Source organism: Carassius auratus, chromosome 9 (assembly GCF_003368295.1).
Source record: "Carassius auratus strain Wakin chromosome 9, ASM336829v1, whole genome shotgun sequence".
Classification (NCBI taxonomy): domain Eukaryota; kingdom Metazoa; phylum Chordata; class Actinopteri; order Cypriniformes; family Cyprinidae; genus Carassius; species Carassius auratus.
In genome coordinates this window covers 36,437,333-36,463,881 of record NC_039251.1, presented here as the reverse complement: position 1 = coordinate 36,463,881, position 26,549 = coordinate 36,437,333, and the positions used below count along the sequence as shown (strand labels likewise).

Sequence of the window (26,549 nt, the reverse complement as noted above, 5' to 3'; positions counted from 1 at the left end):
TCTGGGAGGCAATAACACAGAGATACTTTGCTGACAGATTTTGCTCCATCCCATAGCAAGAAGTCACATGACATTTTTATGTGCTTGGAGGAATTTATTCGCAAGATGCATTTCCATCTCCCATTATTCGCATTAACCCTTTTTCTGGACAAATTAAAAACCACCTCAAGTGAGTTTAATTTTAATTTTTTTTTTTTTTTTTTTTTGTGAATTGAAGCATTTTCATTCAAAATTCAGCATTTCCATCACTCGATTCTGATGTGCTTAAAAGCAGAGTGATGGAAACCCAGCTATTGATTGCAACAAGCTTTTGAATGGAACTCATGAGGTATGAGAGATTAGACAGAGTAATACTGTAATATAAGGCTTTAACTCAGGTTCCTTTTAGTTAAATAGTAAAGAAACAGAACAAAGTAAAGTAGCTCACTCATTTAAATTTGTAATAGAGTACTTAATGCAGGTTTCTGGAGATGTTTCTATTTGGTGGACTGGAATTATGGGATGCTGGACAGTGTCTATGCCATAAGGAGCCTTTGATGTGTTTACAAGTCTAAATAAGTAAACACTCTTGCAAAATATATACATATAGATGCAAAATAGTCCTAGATCTACACAGTTGCCTTGCAATTGGTGGTTAATTAATATAACTACCACAAATCACTTTGTATGAGCTCAAGTAGTAGTTGAGAACAGGCTGAAGATGGACCAGTTGGCGTTATCAAGAGTTAAGCATAACACTGGCATGTATTACATGTGAAAGCATGTCTGGTGTCTGCCAATAAGCACAATGGTGAAAAATCTGAACAGAGAGAGGCGGAGAGAAAGGGAAGCCCATCAAACATCCAGCTGTATTTACCTATCCTGTGAGGTTGCATGCCTTGAATGCATGCTGTACTCTGTCACATTTAAACCCTTTAATTAAAGTTATAAAACATCCTTTCAGGAGATCCAGATGAAGGAATAATTAATGCACGGTGACTGATTAAGGGTGCATTCACACTGGAGCTTTTTATACAAGTCTGTTTGTTATCAGAGTTAAGTGTGTTTTGGTTATAAAAGTATTCTTCAGAATTCGGATGCTAGTCACTCATGGTGGTAGTTGATTGATTCCGTTGATTACCCAAATAAATCAAATGTAAAACATCCTCTATGTAAGTCTGAAGTACACAGCCTGTGCTGAGTGCTCACTGCGGCTGGTTAATGTGTTGTGGTCACCCCATGTGTTACAATTTGCAGACCTCTTAAAGAGGAAATGGCTGTGTTTTCACTTGCTGTTTGACGTGCATCGAGTGTGCCTGTGCTTGTATGTGTAAAATATGCAAGTACATTTGTCATGGTATAGTCTGTCCACTGGATTTAGGAAAGGCCTACCATATGGTTACACTTTAACTCAGAGGTCAAATATGACATGTTTCAGCAAAGATCTTTTTGCTGCATGCTCATAAATCAGCTTAAATTTTTGGTTGTGAATGAGTTCCTGACGTTTTAAGGGAAGATGCAGATTTATGAATACCGTTTAAAGTATAACATATTGTATCACTTGGTATGTGGTCAGCTAGAAGGTTTACTTGGATAATGAAGTTAAGTTCAGGTTTAAACTTGACTACATGTTTGTGCTAGGTAATATATTTTTTTTTCATAAGAGTTGATTAATAAATATTTTTAATGTTATAACTTATGTTATAACACATACTTATTTTTAGTGTTAGTGTAAATGTGACATCTTTGTGCCACTAGCATTACCAACTGGAATTCAAATGGGTTTCTCCAAACACTTCTCCATATACCATTATTTCAACCTATCAGTGAATCACTTATTGTCTTCACATTAAGCTGCAAGGAGAAAGCATAGAAAAAGAGAAAGGAGACAGTGGTTATGCGACAACAAATACATGCAATAAATAAATGAATAAATAAACAAATCCTTATGACCACTATATAGTAACTGCATTATGAAAAACATATTGGTCTAGAAGGCCTATTAAAAGGATAAACATATATAGTCCTAAATTCTCTGTGTGAACATGACGAATTTAGTATAGGTCATGTGACGTTCATAACAATCCTGAAACTCAATGGAGGGATCATTGTCCATGTAAAAAAAAACTATGTAAACTACAGTTGGTTCATCATTTTAATTAATGAATTATCTTTTTTGCACTGACTTTTTGTACCCGTTTAGTTTATTTATTTTTTTGTCTTTCTACTACTTAAATTAAACTGAAATGGAATTTAAAACTCTTCTGATGTTCTTGTGTTTGCAGAACGATGGGTGATGTTCAGTTTGTTACGGGATCTCATGTCTCCAAGACGACTCTGACTCTGGGACGAGGTTCCCACAGCAAAGAGCCCCCTGTTTTTACCCTCCCGCCACGTAATACCCGCATCTGCCAAGGGGGTACCGCACGCCTTGAAGGGAAGGTGAGAGAGATTCTTTATAGCCATCCTAGTCCGCCAGAAACTGATCCCCAGTAGTGTAATGAAGCAAACACTGTGTCTGCAAATGATTTTCATTCAAGACTCCCAACAATAATCTATTATAGAAACTAGCTCTATTCCAACACCTAGAGACCTGCCATGCTGTCTACAGCATATATAACAGCTGGCAGTAGTCAACAGATGGCCCTGTTTTTCTAATAGTTTACAAAAATATGTGACCCTTCTTTTGGAATATCAAGCCGTCCTCCCTTGTCCTTAGCTGATAGCAGAGAAATATAAAATATTATGCAATATTAAATGATGAGTTTTTCTTTTGAAGATTCTTATCAGACACACATCTGTGTTTCATTACACTCTGACAGTGTGGACAGGAGGAGGTGCGTTTGGACACTTCTTTGCGGTCTCAGACTGACACAGCAGGCAAACACAGGAGAAAGCTGCAGTGTTTGCTGTAAAGTCTCTGTTTTTGCAGTGATGCCATTCACCTTTCATGTGCCACTCATTTCCAGTTACTCCACCGGCCTCGACCCATTCCCACGGCTCTAGGCCCTGCCCAACTCATCACACCCACCTATTCACTATCTCAGCAAATCAGAATACTTCATAAGACCAATAAAAGTATGTTCATTTACTGTACCTGTACTCAATACTTGGTAGGGGCTCCTTTTGCTTTAATTGCTGCCTCAATTCGATGTAGCATGGAGGTGATCAGTTTGTGGCACTCCTGAGGTGGTATGGAAGCCCAGGTTTCTTTGACAGTGGCCTTCAGCTCATGTGCATTTTTTGGTCTCTTGTTTCTCATTTTCCTATTGACAATAGCCCATAGATTCTCTCTAAGGGGTTCAGGTCTGGTGAGTTTGCTGGTCACTCAAGCACACCAACACCATGGTCATTTAACCAACTTTTGGTGCTTTTAGTAAATGGGTGCAGTGGTTTTCAAAAAACTCAATGGACCAACACCAGCAGATGCCATTGAGTGTGGAATCTTAACACTGGACTTCAAGCAACTTTGGCTATGAGCTTCTCCACCCTTCCTCCAGACTCTAGGACCTTGATTTCCAAATGAAACACAAAACGCTCTCATCTGAAAAGAGGACTTTGGACCACTGGGCAACAGTCCAGTTCTTCTTCTCCTTAGCCCAGGAAAGATGCCTCTGATGTTGTCTGTGGGTCAGGAGTGGCTTGACAAGAGGACTACGAAAACTGTAGCCAAATTTCCTGACACGTCTGTATGCCTTGACCCCAGCCTCTGTCCATTCCTTGTGAAGTTCACTCGAATTATTTTGCTTGACAATCCTCACAAGGCTGCGGTTCTCTTGGTTGGTTATCATCTCATCTTTTTCTTCCACACTTTTTCCTTCCACTCAACTCTCTGCTAACATACTTGGATACAGCACTCTGTGAACAACCAGCTTCATTGGCAATGCATGTTTGTGGCTTACACTCCTTGTGAAGGGTGTCAATGATTGTCTTCTGGACGACTGTCAGATCAGCAGTCTTCCCCATGATTGTATAGCATAGTGAACCAAACTGAGAGACCATCTTGATGGCTCAGGAAACCTTTACAGGTGTTTTGAATTGATTAACTGATTGACAGGTCGCCATATTATATTTTGTTGATAGGTGGGTTTTTGTTAAATTTGAGCCAAAATCATCACTATTAAAATAACCAAAAACTTAAAACCAAAAACTACTTCAGTCTGTATACATTAAATTTATTAAATACATGACTTGATTTACTGAACTAAATTAACTTTTCCATGACATTCTCATTCATTGAGATGCAGCTGTATTACTGATGAGACCATAGACAGTGGCAGTTTTAATAGGCTGCATTCACACACTAATGCACAGATCTGTTTTGACATAGATGTTTTGTCCTGTTCTGAAAACATAACTGATAGTGTTTACATTAATTTCATATCATAACAGTTTTCAGAAATGCAAGTCTGTTTAACCACAGCCGCGAGAATTGTCCATGTCCACATTGCGATGCATTGATGCAATGATTCATTTAAACACCCCTATCTTAAAAGCATCTATGTTCAGGCAAACCATTTGTGATACAGCTTCATATACAGAAGAAGTGAGTTAAATTATTTTTTTTTATGAATTTTTGCCAATTGCCTTTCCTAATAATGTGCTAGTTAGCAAGTTTAGTGACTAAATGTGGTAAACAGAATGGCTTGTCACCCAATGGAAAAGAGGGGCAGAGTGAGCAGAGCTCACATGCATTTAAGGAGACATGCACAGAAATGTCACTGTGAAAAGAGCTGTTTTAGAGATGGCAAAAAGGTGTTGTTTTACACTACCATTGAGAATTTTTAACCAAAGTATGTTATAGACTTTTTATTTAACTATAAAGATTCATATCAACTTGTGGAAAATGGGAATCCGATGACCCCTTTAAGAGTGTATGAGGCCAGAGAGAAGGAGAGAGTCTGAGGGAGTAAACATCAAAATGTGTGCACTTTTTATAGTACAGACATGAATGTTATCTCAGACCATGCAAAGAAAGTACTTCACATCTGAACTATAGCTAACCTTGGGTTATTGGAAACCCAGGAAACATGGAATAATGTAAACGCTTCACATTTCACACTGCTCTTACTTTACCCGGGGTCTCACACTGGACCTTCCTCTATTCGTATATTTAGAGTGTCAGTGTCACACTGGACAAATGCAGTTTGGGGAGGGGTTTGGGGTGTAGTAGGGCTCCAGCCATAAAGGCTGAGGTGGAGGCTGGGGCTGCGGCCTCAGAGGGTGCTTTGGCATGGCCTCCCGAGTCCTCTGCTCAGCCATGGTGCCCCAAACAGGTGCCACTCTGGAGGGCCACTGTCCCATGTGTGTCCTGAGGGATCTCCAGAGCGGCTACCCCCTCCCTCCCCTTTGGATGTTATGGCATGAGGACACGTCTTCTGAGGGGGGCACGTCTGTCCTCCAGAGCGCCCTCCAGTGGCAGCAACATGTAAGCGCTATCCTGATCCCCAGTTCAGCCCAGGAAGGGCTCAGGTTCCAGGTCTGCTGTTTCCCCTGTTAATCCTCCTGTTTGGTTGTCCGTTATTGTTGATGACAACTTTGTGCCACCTGGCGGTAGTTTAGTGAACGTCTTTAACACACGAGTAACGTGTAGTTAAATGTGGGGAAGCGATTTCTAGTAGCCATTGTGGACATTTAAAATCACCAATACAAACACGCCCTATTTTGATAGCTTCTCCCCACACATACATGCGCAACCCCGGCAACGCTTTTTCTGTGAAACAAAGCAAAACCAATGTTACCACATGTCTACATTGATCGCAAGTGGCATGGTGTGATAAAATACTATAGAACTCATTATAATCAGTGATGCTGTCTACACTATGATATATGCCTACACTATATATACATATCTATGGTATCACTGGATACGGTGCGGCACGAAATGACAAATACGACAGAAAACTGCAGCTGCATTCTTTTTATGATTTATTGACACACATTTCAAATGATTTTCAACGGCTGCTGATTGGCTACAATTTTGTTTTGCCCAAATCAGTTTTCTGAAGCATTTTGGAAAACTCTCTTACCCCACCTTTAATGTCGTGGCCCTGCTGCAGCCATACACGCGGCAGTAAGAGTAATTTTGGTTGTCCACCTACTGTATGCAAATTCTGCACAGGCAATTTCATTGGCTTTTTCTCAAAGATGTCAGAGGTGTTTGGGCCGTCAAGAGTGAGCCATAGTGTCTTACACTGGACACAACATCGGAGTGAACGCCAGAAAAGAAAATCGAGTTGTCTTTCTTATCTAGTGTAATTTTTTTTGACATGCAGAATATCAGACATTCCATTTAAGGTCACACAGTCTTGAGTTTCTGAGAGTTTTTGCTACCTGTAGTACTTCCATATGGCATGGGTTTTCTGCAAGTATAACTCATAATTGCTCCTCAAGCACAAAGTGTTCTAGCAGACACAGGAAATCCCTGAGCACAGATACTGCTGCTGATTGGAGTGAATTTGTTAAGGCTGTCAGTGGAAAGTCTGTCAGGATCTCCTCTATCTTCATGTATTAGCACTTTGGCAGAATTTATATCGATTTTTACACAGACGGTGTCTGTTTTTGTTCTTAGCTAACATTCCTAGGCTGAGAACAACACCTGAAAACAACACACTGCACTTTCTTAATTTCATTTCAGCTGTTGACTGAAGTCAGTTTTTCATTTGAATTTGTAGCAGCTTAAAGGTGCCTCAAAAATAATATTAATTCCAATATTAATTAGGATATAATAATAATAAATGGTGATAAATACACATCTGTTCCCCTCATCTACACCTGTCTGCATCAGGAAGTGATGCTTGTGGAAGTTTGAAACAAGGTCTTTTTGCAGTTTAATAGAAAAAATAAAATACAAATAATAATAATAATATATATATATAATAATATAAATGCTTTTTTTTCAGACTGGTGGGGTGTTTTGAGTTCTGATCGTTTTCATTCAGATGAAATGAAACTAATTTACAATTAAATATTTTATTCCAAGAGATAAAAGTCATATTCCTCATATTAAAGGGCTGAATGTAACTTTGGGATTGTGAGTTCTCACTTTGTTGTGGTCTGTTCTAGCAGTTATGTGAGACAGCAGAAAGAGCACAAACGGATTAAAATACCTTTGTCTTGTGACTCCTTCCCGTTTTCTTTCAGGGCACAGAGAGGTGAAGTCAAGCATCAAAAGTTACACTGACGCATGGTTTCACTGCAGTATTGTAACATTTACTTTTATATAGCGCTTTATACAATACAGATTGTGTCAAAACAGCTTTACAGTGTTAATCAAGAAAGTAGTGTATCGATAATGCAACTGAGGACTGATAATCAATTTTTCAGTTAAAGTCAGTTCATCATTGATTAACATCATTGATGTCATCATCCAGCTCTGTTCAGTTCAAATAGTATTTGTGCAATCAAGTCGATAATATTGCCAGAAATTAAGTGTCCTTAATTAAGTAATGCTTCGTGCATTAAAGTTTTGACCAGACAATGTGGACACTGATGCCCTTCTGTGGAATTGTTATACATGTAGGTGTATAATGTATATACAAATAATAAACTAGTTTTATAAACTCAATGAATTAGCTTAAACAATGAAATAAGGTTGTTCTGTTGTCCACAATGGAAAGTTTTGAGTGCTACTCCAGACTATAAGAAGAGACAAGAGATGCTGGTAATAATCAATGAATACTAAAGAAAGTTTTAAGTGCCCCTATGGTTAATGAAAGGTTCATATTTTGGATTTGGATTTCCCAACAACATTTTGAAATGCATGCTTGGTCAAAAAAATGTCATTGTCTAATAATATGCATTCATTTTACCTTACTTGCTCAACAACTCCCAAATGATTTTCTCAATGATTCATTTTTCCAAACCTATCCTTTGGGTGATGCTAATCTGCAGTGATTGGTCCCATTGGCTGCATGATATTTCCATCACATGCATGAAATTCGGACAATCACAACGCACTGGATAGCTGGCCTATCAGAGCATACTGCGCTTTTCAGATGAGAGATTTGTAAAAAATGATGCGTTTCAGAAAGGTGGAGCATAGAGGAGAAAAAATTATGTACAGTATGTGGAAAATAATGTGTTTCTCAAACCTTACACTGCATAAACACATTTCATTACACCAAATACACACATCATATGACCCCTTTAAGTTAATTTAATAGTTTAATCAATTGAAAATACATGTAAATGTCTTAAATGAGCGACTATAATATCTCTTTAATAACAACAACAATAAAATAGGCTAATAATAATAATAGAAGGAAGGAATAATTGACAACGTGCTGTTGAATTGCAGGAAAAAAAAAAAAAAAAAAAAAAAAAAAACAACATACCATCACAAATTTCTTGTTTTGCAAAATTACTATAAGCTATTCTATGTCTTAAGACAAGTTAATTTAGAACAAGTTCAAGAACACATCTTTATTTTATTTTTATGGGCAGAGGAGAATAGCCAAAATAAACAGAAACAAAGAAAACATAATGCAAAACCTCCTGATCGTCTGACAAATGCACATTTTAATCGCTACATTAGCAAACTTTTTCCAATAGTGTAAATAAGGAATTGCACAGAACCTTGTTCATTGGTAGCTGTGTGTGTGTGCATCGTGAAATACAGCAAATTGTGAAAATGAAGTCTCAAAATCCAAATGAACAGAAAACAATTGACTCGAGCAAGATGTCAATGCACGCATGTCGCCTGATGCACAAATGCACGGATTCCTTTTTTCATGAGCAATTTCTTATATATTAATGCAGAACAGAACATTTTAATTCGCGGACATGTCTGTGTTTGTTTAAATCGCTGCACAATCATTTAATCCCGAATTCCACAGACTCGAACTGAATAGAATTTGTTTGTAGTTTGTAAGGTACATGAATAGAATTTATGTAGAACATGGATTATTGTGTGTTTGAGTCTATTAGCACCCCATAAATGTCCTCCTGACTCCAGCTATGGAGTTTTGTCATCTGTAGAGGATATTATGTTTTAGCGATTTCTCTCAAATGTTACATGCCACAGTCACAGTCTGGATGTCCTGTACAGAGCACATTTTTCGGGGCTTTTCAGACATACCAAATGATTGGATGTTTCACCATGACCACTCCCTCTTCTTGGTCTTTAAAGATGGCTGGCATTAATTTAGTGATCAAGTGTAACACCCTTATGGAAATACTTTAAATCTGACTAATTTTCAAATTGCTTGTCATAAATCAACATCTCAGGAAAAAGTTATGGGGTTTCAAATCAAAATATGACCTTCTGTAACAGAACAGGACATCGATTTCATACATGTCCACTGTAGAGGACACCAGAACTTAAAGCATGTTTAGTACATTTTGGGAGACACAAAAAATGGGAAGAGAACAAATTATATATCAATATTCCTATTAATTATTAAATATTAGATGTTATAATGAAAAGCTTGCTAATTATTACTCCCATTATTGCACTTATTGTTCATTCCATGTTGCCACAAAACAATATTCAAATTAGTTTATAGGCACATTGTATACAATGAAAAAAAACAAAAAAAAAAAACAGCCATTTTACACACATTTTGCATAAAGAAAATTGGTTTGAAAAAAAATATTTTATTACATAGTTGAGAATCATCTTTATATAAAGTTTGGTATAAAAAAGAAAATGTATTTTTTTTTTTTTTGTAATGCTCTTAAAGTAAAGTCATGACAAAATACTAAATTAACAAATTTCTTTTTTTTTTTCTGGTAGTCAGGATAATATGCTAATGTTTAATGTTAAAGAGCTTGGGATTTGTTTTAAAAATGACTCATTTCAATAATCCAGAGTTGACTCTTTCTTTTGAGAAACAATAACTTTATACTCGGTGCACTTTCAGATTTAAAACTTTGCAGGATGTTTTCAATCACAGTGTTACACACTGCATGAAAAAGTATTTTCAACATTGTACCAGATTCAAACAACCTAGGCATGGAAACCTCTCAAGTTTCATCACAAATATCTTAAATTGTGTTTCAAAGATCAACCATAGTCTTGCAGTTTTGGATCAACATAAGGGTAAGTAAAATTATGACTAAATATTAATTCATGAATCAGCTCTTCCTTTAACATGTACAGTCAAAATAATCTTTTGATGTTTAATGTTTAATAATGGGGTTATATATATGCACACACACTATGAAATGTTTTAAATGTCTTTGGCATGTACTTTGGGAATCCTTAAACCCCATGAACTTTTGGAACCTTTTGTGCTAGATTTATTGTGGAGTGTAAAAGTTCAGGGCACCATGTGCAGAGACCTTTTTCTAGTTCTCATGAGAACATGTTACACTGAGATCTAACACATCTCACAGAATCAGACCTGAGGACTTTAGTTTATCTGTTCAAGAGCCGCCCTATTAAACAGGGAATGACTGTCTGACTGACATGTGAAGTGATATGTTTTACAATACTCTTAAGGGTGGGGTTTTCCTAAATTGATTATAGTAGAATCTAGTGCAAAGTTAAAAATCTTATTGTAGCATGTATTTTTGACATTTTACAAGATGCATCAGCAGTGCATAAACAGACTGTGGGCAATCTGTGTCCATGTTGTCTGAGATCACTGACCACACACACACACACACACACACACACACACACACACAGAGGGACAAGGACAAAACCATAAGAAACTACAATATTACTTTGATATTGTAGAGGGAGACATGCTTTAAAACTCTTCATAGGACCTCAGACAGATCCAGTTCAGCAGCAATCTAATCAGGAAAGAGAATCCACAATAAACCTGCCAGACACCTCTCTCACAGGGACGGAGAGGCACATAGCTCATTTCTTATGGCTGGAAAGAGCAACAGTGGCAACAATACATCATGTTTCAGACGTTAGGCCTTATTTTAATTTTGGAAGACTGGAAGTTTCTGTGGTTATTCCATCTATTTTGTATAGAAAAAAAACGTTCTGAATATAAACAATATCAGTCATTATGCTGTACGTATTTGGGAGTGGTGTCTAATATTTTGAAACAGGTTTGGTTTTGTTGATTTTGAAACTTCCAGCATATTTGTGGCCAGGTAGGGGCCCTCAAGCAGACTGGGGAGGCAGAGGTTAAAATCAGGGTGACCAAAGGAGTCAGAGTCACCTAGCTCCGCCCCACTTATAATATTAGATTCTTGCAGCAAGCGTTAATTATATATGTGATTCCTTAAAACAGCTCACCTCTTCTCAAAATGGAACATAATTTTAGGATAATTAATGCACTTATAAAATACAAGCATAAGTTTAATACTATTAGTGTGTCACTAACCTGTACAAGCCATAGTGACAGTAGTAATGATCGCTCTGTGAGAGGCAGTGAGACACTGACACTGGGATTGAACGGGAGCTTATCGGAAACAGACGTGGTCGACTTTTACTTCCATGAACTTATTGCTTTTCCTCTCTCTTTTCTTTCTCACCCTCTTATTCATCTTTTTCTGTCCTTTTTCATCACAGCAGTTCTAATACATCAGTTGTTTCTAATTTCCCACTAATACTTGTTCACCAAAATATGTTGATATATATATATATATATATATATATATATATATATATATATATATATATATATATATATATATATATATATATATATATATATATATATATATATATACAGTACATTAACTAGTAAGGATAAATAACATAGATTTTAAAACATGCCATTGTTAGGAAATCTAAACAATAATATATCTGTAACAATATCTGAAGTCAGCTGGCTACCTAGACACCTTTTCAAGGGCAAAAACTCCAATACTCCAATACTCAAGGGGGCAATAGAGTTCACCTAAACAAAATCTGTTATTATGGAGTTAGTTAACTAGAAATTTAAATGAATTGTCTGATTCCGTGAATTATTTGTTACAATATCAGCAATTGGCCTAAACCAGAAATTGTTCACAGCTATATAACTTAGAGTATGTTTTAGTAACAGAAATGCTCCTGGTGCAAAGGGCAAAGGTTGATCCATAAAGAAAAGATAAAGGGAAATATAAATATATACACCCATAACTTTTAAACTGCATTGAAGGAGTTACTGTAACTCACCCATTACAAAAATTCAGATGCTTTTTTGTAAAGAAATGTGAACATATTTAGATTTTACATTAATGAGAATCATAAATTCACTCTAATGTGTTCAAACATAGTGTACCTAATGATGCATTTATATAAAAATCATTGTGCTCCGATATTTTAAAGCAATAGCAAGCTATTTTGGTAATATCTATACAGAAAAGAGCTTGAGTTGTGTGTAAGAGAGAGGAGCATGTGTTAATGATATCAGTGTGTTTGAGTGCTCTGGGAGCCTCTGGACTGATTGTACTGCAGTATTTCAGGTGTGTGACCTCGCCAGGTTTGAACAGTGAAGGTGAAGCCAGGAAAAAGTGATAACAGGAAAGAGAGAGGGAGAGAGAAACATGAGCTTGAGTTCTCTGTCAAACAACAGCCTGATGTTCCGGCCCACTACTCAGTGGAATGTGAGCGGTGTGTATCAGTTTACAGCGTAAACCTTCATGACCTGAGGGGCGTTCAGAGCGACCGTGTGCCACCCGCTGGAGCTATGAGAGGCGTTCACAATGCATGAAAGGGAGGACTGTATTAAAATTCATCTCAGTTCTGCTTTTCCTTCCTCAAAAGTAATTCAGCTTAAACCATTTAATGCATTTGTTTTCATTTTTGGTTGTGCATACCCTAAAGCCTCATTAGTCATGCTGAGTACCCCTGAACTCCACCAAACTAAAAATGAAACACATGTTATAATAAAAGAGCTCAAAGACCTGTAGAAGCAAGCTAAATTGCATAAATTGCCACAGTAAATAGGTTTTTACATCATTTTTGTTTTGTTGACACTTATCAGTTAGGTTTAGTGTAGGTGGTATTATATCTGAACATGCAACAAACCATTTGTTTTCCAAATGGATACAGTACATTCAAGCCAAAATATTAAAACGTTGCCAGATTTACATTCATCTGTTTAAGTGAATATAAGCAAATTTTTACTGCAACTCACTGGACATTTCATGCTGAATGCAGAAAGCTGAAAGCTGAAATGTCACCACGGGCATGGTTTCCAATTAGGTTTCCAATGAAATTGAAAACTGTCACTCATATATGGCAAATGGTGTAGTAAATGCAAGTCTAGTTTATACTCATAATAGTCAGATTACACTTCGTTCATAAAGCTGTGAGTGGATTGTTTATCAGAGTGTGTGGCATGTGTACATTACTGAACGGACAGCTCAGAATACACTAAATTGAGCATACAGTGACTCTTTTATAATATGTGGTTAGTAGTGCTATGTAAAGTTTTGGCTGTATTTCAGTAACAGCAGGTCATTAGTGAATATTTGTCTGAGGCCTCATAATTAGAGCCAGGTGGGACATCCCCAATACTGACTCCAGATCAGTTCAGAGAACGTCCGAACTCTGCATGGAGCATCAGTCTGCACTCTTATTTATGAAATCACATCTCAGACTCCAGAACAATATCCATCAACATTGTTTTAGTTGGGTGGTTGTCATCATGTTTAGACTACAAACAAGAAATGTCTGTTGAAAAACAAATTATATCCCATTAAAAAGCATGCAAGAACATAAAAAAAAACTTTCCAGCTGGACATTCTCTGCATTGTGTCTCGGTTTGGCTTCTAGATGAGAAATCTTGTGAGACGCCTCGGAGCATGTCTGAGCAGTTCGATGTTCCCAGGAATGCATTTTGGGCGCAGTTTAAAAGACTCATTAAAAGATGAGTGGGATTTGATTACTTGTGATCCTGTAGCATAAAAAAATACAAATAATAATAAAACATTTATTATTGACATATTAAAAAAAAGCTGAGTATATGGTCTTGTCTTATGCTGTTGCTTTTGTGGTTGAATGTGCATATACAGTGTCCCTGAAAAATAATTGACCACTTACTGTAAGTCACAATGCATTAATCTCAAGGCACTAGCCACAGAGAGTGCATTTAGTAGTGTTTATTAAGGTTTGTTGAGCTATTATTAATACAGTATGAGCATAATTGTTTCATGTTACATGTATTTACTATTATAATAACTAAAAATATATAATACATAATTACATGCAAGTAACCATATAAGTAAAACCCTAATCCTAACTCTTAAATTAGTACATGTAGTTATTAAAATTACTCAGAGCTTAAATTATAATTACACCATAACAAGGAAAAAAACTCTATATTTTTTCAGCATGTAACTCTTCATGCATTGAAAGAGATTATAACTCATGCAGTTTATTGAAAAGAGGTGTGATATTAGTTTTCTAACAGTTCCCAATGTCATCTAGAGACCAGAATATGATACAGGCTTGGGTAACAGACTTACACCAGTAAAAAATCACCCAGAACACTGTCAGCCCAACACAACATCATGGCAATCCATAAGTATTTTATGTTTTGGCGAATTAGTGTCATGCTGTCTAGTCTCTGTTTCCCTGGGTGTCCACTAGTGGGCTCACTTCCCCGTAGGCACTAGAATTCGTGATGGTCTTTGGCTCCGCCTTGGGGGGCTTCTGCCTCGACCCCACAGATATGGTGGTCTTCTGCTCTGCCCTGGTGGGCTTCTGCCTCGACCACATGGATGTGATGGTTTTCTGCTCGGCGTCATGTTATGTCCTTCCTGGACTTTTTTTGTGTTTTGTGTTTGCCCTTCTGTCTGTTTTTCCACCTATGGACCTGTCCCTCCATCCCTCCCCCTGATCCTCCGCTGGTCCACCTCCCTCCTGTGTTTCTTGTCTGTGTCTTTCTTTCTGTTTCCCTCTAAGGATCTGGCCCTCCGTCCCTCCCCCTGATCCTCCGTCAGTCCACCTCCCTCCTGGACTCCTTGTTTTGTGTTGCACTTCTCTTGTCTCTGTTTCCCCATTTTACCTGGTCCTCTTGTCTCAGTTTCCCCATTTTATCTGGTCGTCTTGTCTTTGTTTCCCCTTTTTACCTGGTCCTTTTGTCTCTGTTTTCCCCATTTTACCTAGCCCTCCATCCCTCCCCCGGTCCTCCACCGCTCCATCTCCCTACTGGTCTCTTTGTGTCTTTGGTCTTCCCTTGGGTTCGGGTGGAGCATCTGGCAGCTGCTCCGTGGAGGAGGGTGTACAATAGTTGGCTCACTTCCCCTTAGGCACTTCACCGTAGGCACTAGAATTCCACTAGTCTTGTCCTTTCATCACAGTAATTGCACTCCTGCTAATTGCACCAGGTGCCTTCACTTAATTGTCATTAGCCTCTCTATATTAACCAGTCTTTTTATGTTGTCTGTATTGAGTCCTTACCTTTCGTGTTTCCAGTCTTCTCGTCCTCCGAGATTCTTCATTGTCTTCTTGTCCTCCGAGACCCCTCGTTTTCCTAGTTCCTGTTCCGTTCCCTTTCCTTTTACTTCCTTTGGTTGTTTTGGACTGCTTTCTGGTTTTGACCTTGGCTTGTTTTGGATTACATTTTGGATTACCCCAATAAACATACCTGCTTTTGGATCTCTCTCTCCCTGTGTCTCTCTGGAACACGATCGTCACAATTAGTGGCTAATTTGTATCACTCTTAAGTTCTTGTACAATCTGCTTATGCCTCTGTGATGGTTATATTTCAGGGTGGAGTTTGGGATCCCTGTTCTTTCTAAAAATCATACATTGTACACAATCATATTGCAAAATAGTTAAAGTTTTCCAGTGAGATCGAAATAATCAACCACACAGCAATTCTCTGCCAACTGCCCAGGGGTGTGTTTCCCAAAAGCACTGTTAGCCAATTATTATAACTTGTTACTAATATAGTGTCATGATTATGCTCTGTTCAGTTCTGTTTTTCAGAAGGGGGCAGTAGGGTGGCCTAATGGTTAGAGAGTCTGACTTTTAACCTAATTGGTTGCAGGTAGAGACCTGCACTCCCGAGGGTCCAAACGCAACAGAGTGTGGAGTGGGACAACTTTATATTTGTAACACGTGTTTAAAGGGTTTGCGTAATGTAGCTAATCACAGACTCCGCTGATTTCTGGAATGCAATGGCCAATCAGAGGTGATTAAGTTAGAATCTACTGACCGCAGAGCTGAAATTGTGGCTCATGAATCCTCTCATTTTAACACACTAGACAATGTGAAAGATTCATTGTGCATATGTTTATTGTGTTATAGCAACACAATAAATATATGCACAATTAATCTTTCACAGTGTCTACACTTAGTGTGTTAAAATGAGAGGATTCATGAGCCTTTATGAGATTGCAATCAACTGAGATGTCAGCTTTTAGTGATAATAAAGGAAGCACAATGCTCACATTCTGCCATGCCAAACCATGCACACAGCAGCCGATGCTTGTTTTTCTTTTAAAAATAAAAGTGATGCTTAGCCTAAATAACAAATGTTTTATTGGGAGTGTTTATGCTGGGATGTTGTGGAGCTTAGGAGATATTATAGAACCATTTCATGTAAATTTCTTTGATGTACTGAAAAAAAATCTATATAGATTACTTTTATGCGATACTTGCGGGTGGGAAAGGGACAAAACATGAATGTTGCAGACGGGAATGGGACCAGATAAGATATATTTCTGCAAGAGTGGGTGGGGGCAGTAAATGACCGGTGCTCTCTTCCACCCTCAATACCCCTTTCCTTTCCTTTCCTTTTGCTCTTGTTGTGCCTGTCTGAGTTCTTGTCAGTTTTTCTATACTTATTAGTAAATTATGCAGTTCACCTGCTGTTCATTTTTTTCATTAGTTCCCTTGTTTATTCTGTGTAGGCTATATGTACTCCCTGTTTCTTTCAGTTTTTTGTCTGATCTCGTCAGTGTTCCTATGTATTCCTGATTTAATAAATATAACATGTATTTCCTACTTCCTCATCTGTTGCATTACTACAACCCAGTTGTGACATATTTTAACAATTCCGAAATTTCCATAAACCATACTCCCAACAAACATTTGCAAATAGTGTGACAAGTTGTGTTGTTGGAAATCTAACCTCTATTTAGATCGTTAGTGAAAAGCAAAATAAGTAAGGAATAATTGACGATGGGCCGCTGAGTTCTTAGATAATAATGCATGTCCAATGTGGTGATGCGACCATGATGCGACCATGACGCGACGTGAAGCGGAGAAAGATTAATTTCTTCCAAATTTCGTACAGCGCCTCCATTGCTAATTCCAAAATATCATTTTAGACCTAGTAACAGAGGCTTGAAATGTTGATAGCAGAGTAATGCAGTTAATATATTCAAGAAGTGTTCGGAAGCAATGTCTTTACTTGTAGTGAAATTTTATGTTAATTTTCTTCAATGAACAGCGCCATTGTTGTTACCTCGTTTGTGAGAATACAAGTAGGTTTTAAATTAAATGTTTAAATGTTACTGATCAAATTGCCAGAGTAGCGCTAACAACATTAGGGTGTATGTTAATGTATGCAAACTATGTGAGTCTGTAAGGGAGAGAGGTAGAGTAGGCTATGCTTTCCATACATAATAAAACATAATTTTATGGCAAAAACATGGAAATGTTCTTTCATTTTTGACCAGTGTCGTTGTGGGTTTTGGTTCTTTTACTGTTTTAGGCTGTAAGGACCTTTGACATAACTCAAATCATATGGCGAAGTGATACAGACATGTTATGCAGTCGAGACTTGCCTGGAACTATGTTCGCTGTGCGTTTCCCTGAAAATGATTTCACACCTTAGAACGTTCATCAGCCAATCAGATTTAAGCATTCAGTGGCCATGTAGTGTAAGTAAGCTATGTACTGATGTATCGTGCACAATCTTTCCTTCTGTATATATGCAAATTTTATTTGAATCCTTTTAACTTGTCAAAATAATAGTAAGCATGTTTTCTAGTTTAGAGCCCCTGGGGAATACCAAAAGTATGAGGATGCCACAGTGGAATCATACTTCTGGAAATAAATAGTTCATGAAATAATTAGTGGAATTTATTTCTCCACCACCTGCATAACATCATTAGCAACAGTTAGCTACAGTTTCTATCGTCTAGCTCTGCTGAAGACTTACTTTCCCTACTTGTGCTGTCAGTATGAGTTGTGTGAGAGAAAACAAACAATAAAGCAGAGTTTTTGTTCAAGCAACCCTGTGTTTTTCTTTCGCTCAGCATCAGATTTGAGTCTTGCAGGATTTTTGAGGTAGAGATCCTGACCACAAGTCTTCAAACTGTGAGACTGTACACAAGAAAAACCAGCAGCAGACATAGAGGAAATTCCAGCGCTGCTCTGATTCAATAGAGAATTCAGAGCTAATATTGCTATTTTTGGGCAAATCTGCACTAAAGTGGACCTGTCACCGGGAGGTAACTTTTGACTGAAAGGAAGAACGGCTAGTCTTGACATGCTACTAGAAACCCTTGCTGTATGGTAAAGTTTTTCTTCTCCTCTTAGGAATTTTGGAAGGGCATCTGGAATCAATCTATTGTCTACTAAGCCATCAAACCGTATAAATTTGTATATTCGATCTGAAATCCATTGCAGCTTGGAGTGGTTACCAGTTTCCTCTGATTTCTGTTTAATGTAAAGTGGATGTTCAATGCTGCTTGTTTGCAGATGGAGAGGAAGGTTGTGTTTTGCGATTTTACTCTGGTTCTCTTCCAATGTGCAATGTTAAACAATTTCACTGAGATCTGTGGAAATGAGACATGCCAGCATTGGTAAAAGAGAGGCTGAATGGAGGAAGATCATCCATATGGTGTCTTTATTAGACATGTACAGCCTGCAGATTTGTAATGATTGACAGAACTGAAAGAAAACAAGCAGAAAGAGATCAGTGAAGTGAACATGAGAGTGTCTGAGCTCTGAAGCACAGTTGTACTGCTTCCATCCTAATGACTCAGGCATTTGTGCTTGTTCTATTATAGACGGATCAGGTGCTCCTTTCATTGTGCTGATCTATTCAATTCAATTCAATTCAAGTTTATTTGTATAGCGCTTTTTACAAAATAAATCGTTACAAAGCAACTTTACAGAAAATTATGTTTCTACAATATTTAGTAGTAGCTAGTAGTTTGTGCACATTTGACAGGATTTTAGATAAAATAAAACTAATAATAATAATACAAGACGTAGTCAGCTAGACGATGAACTATCAATATTATTAATTAAGTTATTATATGATTCAGTCACACATTTAGCAATAATTGTTAGTTCTGTTTGTTGATTCAAGGTTAGCATCATCTGGGGTCCTCTGAGGGTCAGCATCATCTCTTCTCAGGTGTTCTGGATCCAGACTGGAGCTTGTGTAAATCCTAGTTACCACGGGATGTAAATCCCGTGGCGAAACATAGAAACAAAATACAGACATCATTAGCATAGCTGCTGATCCAACAAAGTAAAATTAGTTTAACCCAAGCTAATGAATAAAAATGCACCTTTGAACAGATGCAACTACACTCACAATTAAAAAGATACATTATTCGAATGCTTGGCGAAAGAGATGTGTTTTTAATCTAGATTTAAACAGAGAGAGTGTGTCTGAACCCCGAACATTACCAGGAAGGCTATTCCAGAGTTTGGGAGCCAAATGTGAGAAAGCTCTACCTCCTTTAGTGGACTTTGCTATCCTAGGAACGACCAAAAGTCCAGCGTTTTGTGACCTTAGGGTGCGTGATGGGTTGTAACGTGGTAGAAGGCTAGTTAGGTACGCTGGAGCTAAACCATTTAGGGCCTTATAGGTAAGTAATGATAATTTGTAACTGATACGGAACTTAATAGGTAGCCAGTGCAGAGACTGTAAAATTGGGGTAATATGATCATATTTTCTTGACCTGGTAAGGACTCTAGCTGCTGCATTTTGGACTACCTGTAGCTTGTTTATTGAAGAAGCAGGGCAACCACCTAGAAGTGCATTACAATAGTCCAGTCTAGAGGTCATGAATGCATGAACTAGCTTTTCTGCATCAGAAACAGATAACATGTTTCGTAGCTTGGCAATGTTTCTAAGATTGAAGAATGCAGTTTTTGTAACATTGGAAATATGATTTTCAAAAGACAAATTGCTGTCTAATATAACACCCAGATTTCTGACTGTAGAGGAAGTAACAGTACATCCGTCTAGTTGCAGATTGTAATCTACAAGATTCTGTGTAGTGTTTTTTGGTCCAATAATTAGTATCTCTGTCTTATCCGAATTTAATTGGAGAAAATTGTGTGTCATCCAATCTTTTACATTTTTAACACACTCTGTTAGCTTAGATAATTGAGAAGTTTAATCTGGTCTCGTTGAGATATATAGCTGAGTATCATCAGCATAACAGTGGAAGCTAATTCCGTATTTTCTAATAATATTACCAAGGGGCAACATATATATTGAAAATAGAAGGGGACCTAGGACGGATCCTTGTGCCACTCCATATTTTACTGATGATAAATGAGATGACTCCCCATTTAAGTAAGCAAAATGGTAGCGATCGGACAGGTAGGATCTAAACCATCTTAGAGCCTGCCCTTGAATACCTGTATAGTTTTGTAATCGATCTATGAGTATGTCATGATCTATGGTGTCGAACGCAGCACTAAGATCAAGTAAGACTAGAAATGAGATGCAGCCTTGGTCTGACGCAAGGAGCAGGTCATTTGTAATTTTAACAAGTGCAGTTTCTGTGCTATGGTGGGGCCTAAAACCTGACTGAAATTCTTCATACAGATCATTTTTTATGCAGGAAGGTGCTCAATTGAGCAGACACAACTTTCTCTAAAATTTTAGACATAAATGGAAGATTTGAAATAGGCCTATAATTTGCCAGTTCACTAGGATCTAGTTTTGGTTTCTTAATAAGAGGCTTGATAACCGCCAGCTTAAATGGTTTTGGGACGTGTCCTAAAGATAACGACGAGTTAATGATATTGAGAAGCGGTTCTTCGGCTACAGGTAACAGCTCTTTCAGTAATTTAGAGGGTACAGGATCTAATAAACATGTTGTTGGTTTAGATACAGTGATAAGTTTATTTAGCTCTTCCTGTCCTATGGTTGTAAAGCACCGCAGTTTATCTTTGGGTGCGATGGATGAAACTGAAGTGTTAGATGTTGTAGAATCTACATTCGCTATTGTATTTCTAATGTTATCTATTTTATCAGTGAAGAAATTCATAAAGTCATTACTATTTAACGTTGGTGGAATATTTGAATCAGGTGGCATCTGGTAATTTGTTAACTTAGCCACTGTGCTAAATAAAAACCTTGGATTGTTTTGGTTATTTTCTATGAGTTTGTGTATATGCTCTGCCCCAGCAGTTTTTAGAGCCTGTCTATAGCTGGACATACTGTTTTTCCATGCAATTCTAAAAACTTCTAAGTTAGTTTTTCTCCATTTGCGTTCAAGACTACGAGTTAATTTCTTGAGAGAGTGAGTATTACTGTTATACCATGGTACAGTACGTTTTTCTCTAACTTTTTTCAATTTGATTGGGGCAACAGCTTCTAATGTATTAGAGAAAATAGTGCCCATGTTGTCAGTAATTTCGTCTAATTCGTGTGTATTTTTGGGTACAATTAGCAGTTGAGATAGATCAGGCAGGTTATTTGCGAATCTTTCTTTGGTGGCTGGAACAATAGTTCTGCCCAGACGGTATCGCTTTGACATATAGTTAATATCAGTTATACGCAGCATGCATGATACAAGGAAATGGTCTGTAATATCATCACTTTGAGGTACAATATCTATAGCAGTAAGATCGATTCCATGCGATATAATTAAATCTAGTGTATGATTAAAACGATGAGTGGGCCCGGTGACATTTTGCTTGACTCCAAAGGAGTTTATTAGGTCAGTAAACGCAAGTCCTAATGTATCATTTGCATTATCAATGTGAATATTAAAATCTCCCATGATTAGCGCCTTATCAACTGTAACTAGAAGGTCTGATAGGAAATCTGCAAATTCTTTTAGGAATTCTGTATACTATTATCGATAATGCTGCAAAAGACAAATACTTCTCTGAATGAATGAAAATAATGTATGGTTAGTGTAGTACACACTAAGGCATGTTCAGTCCTAATTTTATTACATAACATCAATTTATACTTAACAGAACATCTCTGCAACTGTGTAACAATCTGGTAAGGTTTAAAAAGGAATGTATATATTTCAGCATGAAAGTGCATATATGGAATTATTATAGCATTACTGTATTACCCTAGTAGTCTTTGAAGAGGTGCCCTGCTTCTGGAGGGCTAGCATGCTCCAGCCCTGATTAGAGTCCTGCAACGGGTCGGGTACCCGTGGATACCTGCATAAAAGTGGCTGAAATGGGTGGATTTTGACATTCCTAAAATTCACACGCAATATCTGTATGTCTAAATTACCATTGCACAAATGCAACAACGACATGACATTTGATCCATCATGTCACCACCACTCCAACAGTGCGACAGCGTTGCAAGAGAGAGACTTTTGCCACAGATTTGTAATTCAAGAACGGAGAACGCAACTTAAACCTGGGACTGTGGATGATATAATTTTCCTGCACATTAACCTTAAGGGAAATTAAATGAATAGTTTGTGAGCAACAGGCTCTGGATGTATTTTTTCTTGTTCTTTTTTTTTTTTTTTTTTTTTAATAATAGGTCTATTTGCGTATAGTTATCAGGTTCCATAGCCTACTTAGGTGCAGATGGTAGGCTACTTGAATGGCGCAAAACAAAGCACACTTTCGTTTCATTAGCACATGTTGAGAGAGGTGCGAGATAAAAAAAATAATTTGTAAAAAAATTGTATTTAATAAAAAAAAATATATATTGTAATTTAAAGGACCTTGATAGCTAGTTTAGGTGTGTTTAATCAGGGCTAGAGTCCTGCACGGTTCCATTTTTGGAGACCTGCGCCCGCCCGTACCCGCAAAGTTCAGCACCAGATCCGACCTGGCACCCGTGAAAATATAATAATTAAATCCGCACTCGCTCAGACCCGTTAATGGCCAGGTCTCCAAAAATGGACCCGTGCAGGACTCTAGCCCTGATTAAACACACCTAAACTAGCTATCAAGGTCTTTTAAATAAACATCCAGGCCCATCTGAAAGATGAAAAAATAATATCCCACTGTCTTGTGCTTTCCAGTCTGTGATTTTTTTAATAAAATCAAAAAATGTTTTGCTTGGTGGCCAGTTTGTGTGTTAATGTATGCTCCTGGGAAGTTCGTATTTATGAGTTGACATGTTGAAATTATGATGCAAGTGCTCTTCGAGTCACTTTGGTAGGAAAAAGATGGCGATTTAACTTTTCTACATACTATTCAATCACTGTTTTAAACTCTACATCTACAATACAATGAACAAAGAATGTGCATCATTGTGTTTTTGCTTTTTTCTGTTTTTAGTCATGAAGGTGATGTAAACTGAATTAATATGTTCTATGATAAATATACAAAACTATAAAATGATGTACTACTTTCATAGTTTTACTTTATATGGAAAAAAAAAAAAAATAATTCCAACAAAATTACCGTTAAAACAGAAGCTGCATATCTATGGTATTTGGCTGCATCCCACTCAGTAACGCTAGGCTTAAAGAAATTTTGAGTTTCCCACTCGTAATAATGACTCGTGGTGTCATTCATGGGTGTTCAACTCAATAAATTACTGTCTATCATCATCAGAAGTCTGTCCAAAATAAATTCAGGGAGGTACCTTCGGGTGCAAACAGGGCAGTGAGGCAACAAGTCAGCTTGCTAGGCTTTTAGATATACAGTAGCCTTGGATTACAAAAAGAAAAACTTCCAGGCTGTTGTGTTATAGCAGGCTGGAGCTTAACTCAGGAAGAATCTGATCCCCCAGGAGCTAGACTGGTGCACCTCTGGTATTATTATAGCACTATATCCAACAAACCATGGTCGTAAATCTACCATGGTTCATTTTTTGCTCTTTTTCATAAGTATTTGTTTTTATTTCTGGCATAACCATACATACTGAAAGAGACGTGCTGCATCTGATATGAAATTTCAGTACCACTTTAGAAATGTATGTTTCCAAATATCCCAAATATGTTATGTCCCTCGTTAATTTGATGTTATTTTGTTGTGTTTATGTTTTAGCATGTGTGTGTATTAAGATGGATAAGTGTTTGCAAAAGAGAGAAAGAAGGAAAAGACAACAAACCACTTATTAATGATGAGTGAAATAAAGCAATCCAATAATGAAAATGTCAAATATTTACCACTCAACTAGTAAATCAACAAACATTCTAGTGGAGAGAAAATTCACTGTTGCAAAAGTGAAACCCTTATGGCTCTGGGCTCAAAGTACAACGTTGGAATACCGGAATCAACAAGATGTGACCTTTGATTACTAAGTGGACAAAAGCTCACCATGGTGTCGTACGATCCAGCTATCCGGTTCGGAGGCACCGGAAGCGGTGTGAGAGAAACTGGAGGCTAATCAAATCTAATCAAAGCCGACCAGCTCTCCCATCAGTACTATTGGCTAATGTACGCTCACTGGATAACAAAATGGACCACCTAAGACTCCATTAAATGTTAAATGTGAACCAAATTCTTCAAAATTAAAAGAACCAAAGACTTAAACTAATTCAGTCTATTTGCATTGAATTTATTTACACAAGTTACACAATTTGAGTTGAATTACTGAAATGAACTTTTCCATGACATTCTAATTTATTGAGATGCACCTGTATATGTTGCAATCAAACTTGATGCAAAATTTGGTCGTTTATGTTGTACCAGGGTTGGCATCATCTGGGGTCCCCTGAGGGGTTTGCATAATCTCTTCTCATGTGTTCTGGATCCAGACTGAATCTTGTGTAAATCCTAGTTACCACTGGATGTCAATCATGTAGCAGAAACAAATGAGTGCTCTAATAAAATAAGTAGCATCACTCTCTGCCATTTGGTCTATAAGCAGGACAACACTGATAATCAGTTACTGAGTAACTAATAATGAAGGCTGTTCCCATTTCTGTTCATTGGGTTTTAAGCATGTCCAGAATGCTGTTCATATTTGCCTCATTGAAACTTTCAATTATGGAGCACAGTCCTGGCTTGCTTTAAACATCCACTAACTTCCTTTGGTCAGACTTAGGAATGTTAGTGACAGGATACTTACCATATATCTGTGTCTCACTCGTTTGCTTGGAAAAGTTGTGTTGACTAATTACTGCTGATCTAATCACTGCGTTTATATGCGGTTGTGTGCCTTTGCAACAGAGAAAGACATAATTACCTTTATGTAGGTTTTGACTGATTTTACATTTCTGTGTGTTTGTGTGATCTCTGTCAGGTGCGTGGTTTTCCAGAGCCCCAGGTTTGCTGGTTTAGGAATGAGAAGCTACTGATAGCAGGAGATCATTATTCTATGGAACAAAGTGCCCGTGGAAGCTTTCATCTGGTGGTCCATGATGTCCAGGATGACGATGGAGGACGGTACACCTGTGAAGCCGTCAATGATGCTGGGAGATGCCAGGTCACAGTGGAGATCATTGTGGAAGGTAAAGCATCACCTTGATGGAACTCAGCTTTATCTTGAGTGGGTGCTCTAGAAAGATCAGGGAAAACAATCCATGTTAGGATTAAAACATAATCTATTCCATAGACTAAGAAATAAGTAAATGAATACAAATAAGATAACACATTTTCAGAAAATATACATTGATTTAAGTGTATTTGTTGTACCTCATTGGAAAATAAGTGTGTTAAAGAAAAAAAAAATGCATTCTTGCATTATGTCTTACCACTTGCTGTTTATTTTTATTTATTTTTTTTCAACTGTATTTTATTTAATTTTCTCTTTCTCTGTTATGGCAAACAAACAAATAAATAAATGAATACATATACAATGAAGCATTTTATATTCCTATACTGATATGAATAATCTCAGTACAGGAAATGCTAATTACATAACACTGTGGCAGAAACCCTATAAATATTACAGTGTAGAATAAACACAAATCAACAGTTTACATTACAGTGTATTCTGCATTTCTCATTTTACAATCTTTTTGCCTAAAGTAAATCTATCCACAGTCAGAGATGCAGCACATCTGTACTGATTTATAGACTAATAAATCCTTAATAAACTTCCTCCAGCATACCTCACAAAAACACAAACATATGGAGCTATTCAAGTATTTTACAACAAGTTGCAGATAATAGCAGCCCTGCTCAAGCCATGTTTACAAAAGAAGGGGAAACTGAGAAAGAAGAGTGGGGAATATCTGCTTTTTATGTTTCTAATGAATTCTGTGTGTTTATGGATAAGTGTATACTTTCTATTTAGAGTATAATGAATATCCTTTTCCATCCCACACAGGGAATGCAGGGAAAAAATACAGTCTTCCTTCCTCAAACAGAGCAGGGTGAGATACATACTGCCTGAAAAGAGGAAATTGCATGCTTGAATATGACATACACAACACACCATATTATTTTGGTAATGAGTATACCCTGTTTAACATTGATTGATTGATTGATTGATTGATTGACTGGTTGACTGGTTGACTGATTGGTTGGTTGGTTGGTTGGTTGATTGGTTGGTTGGTTGGTTGGTTGGTTGATTGACTGACTGATTGATTGGTTGGTTGGTTGGTTGGTTGGCCGATTGGCTGATTGGTTG

At 37.4% G+C, this 26,549-nt stretch overlaps 1 protein-coding gene across 2 annotated transcripts in view; it reads left to right on the top strand.

The window, feature by feature from the left end:
- LOC113109161 (myosin light chain kinase, smooth muscle) overlaps positions 1 to 26,549 on the top strand; it is a 91,942-nt gene that overhangs the window by 7,791 nt on the left and 57,602 nt on the right. For both annotated transcript variants that reach the window (XM_026272754.1, XM_026272753.1), the window contains exons 2-4: positions 2,265 to 2,421; positions 25,218 to 25,425; positions 26,247 to 26,292. In XM_026272754.1, coding sequence (XP_026128539.1) covers positions 2,265 to 2,421; positions 25,218 to 25,425; positions 26,247 to 26,292 — 411 coding nt within the window. The remainder of the gene's footprint in view (positions 1 to 2,264; positions 2,422 to 25,217; positions 25,426 to 26,246; positions 26,293 to 26,549) is intronic.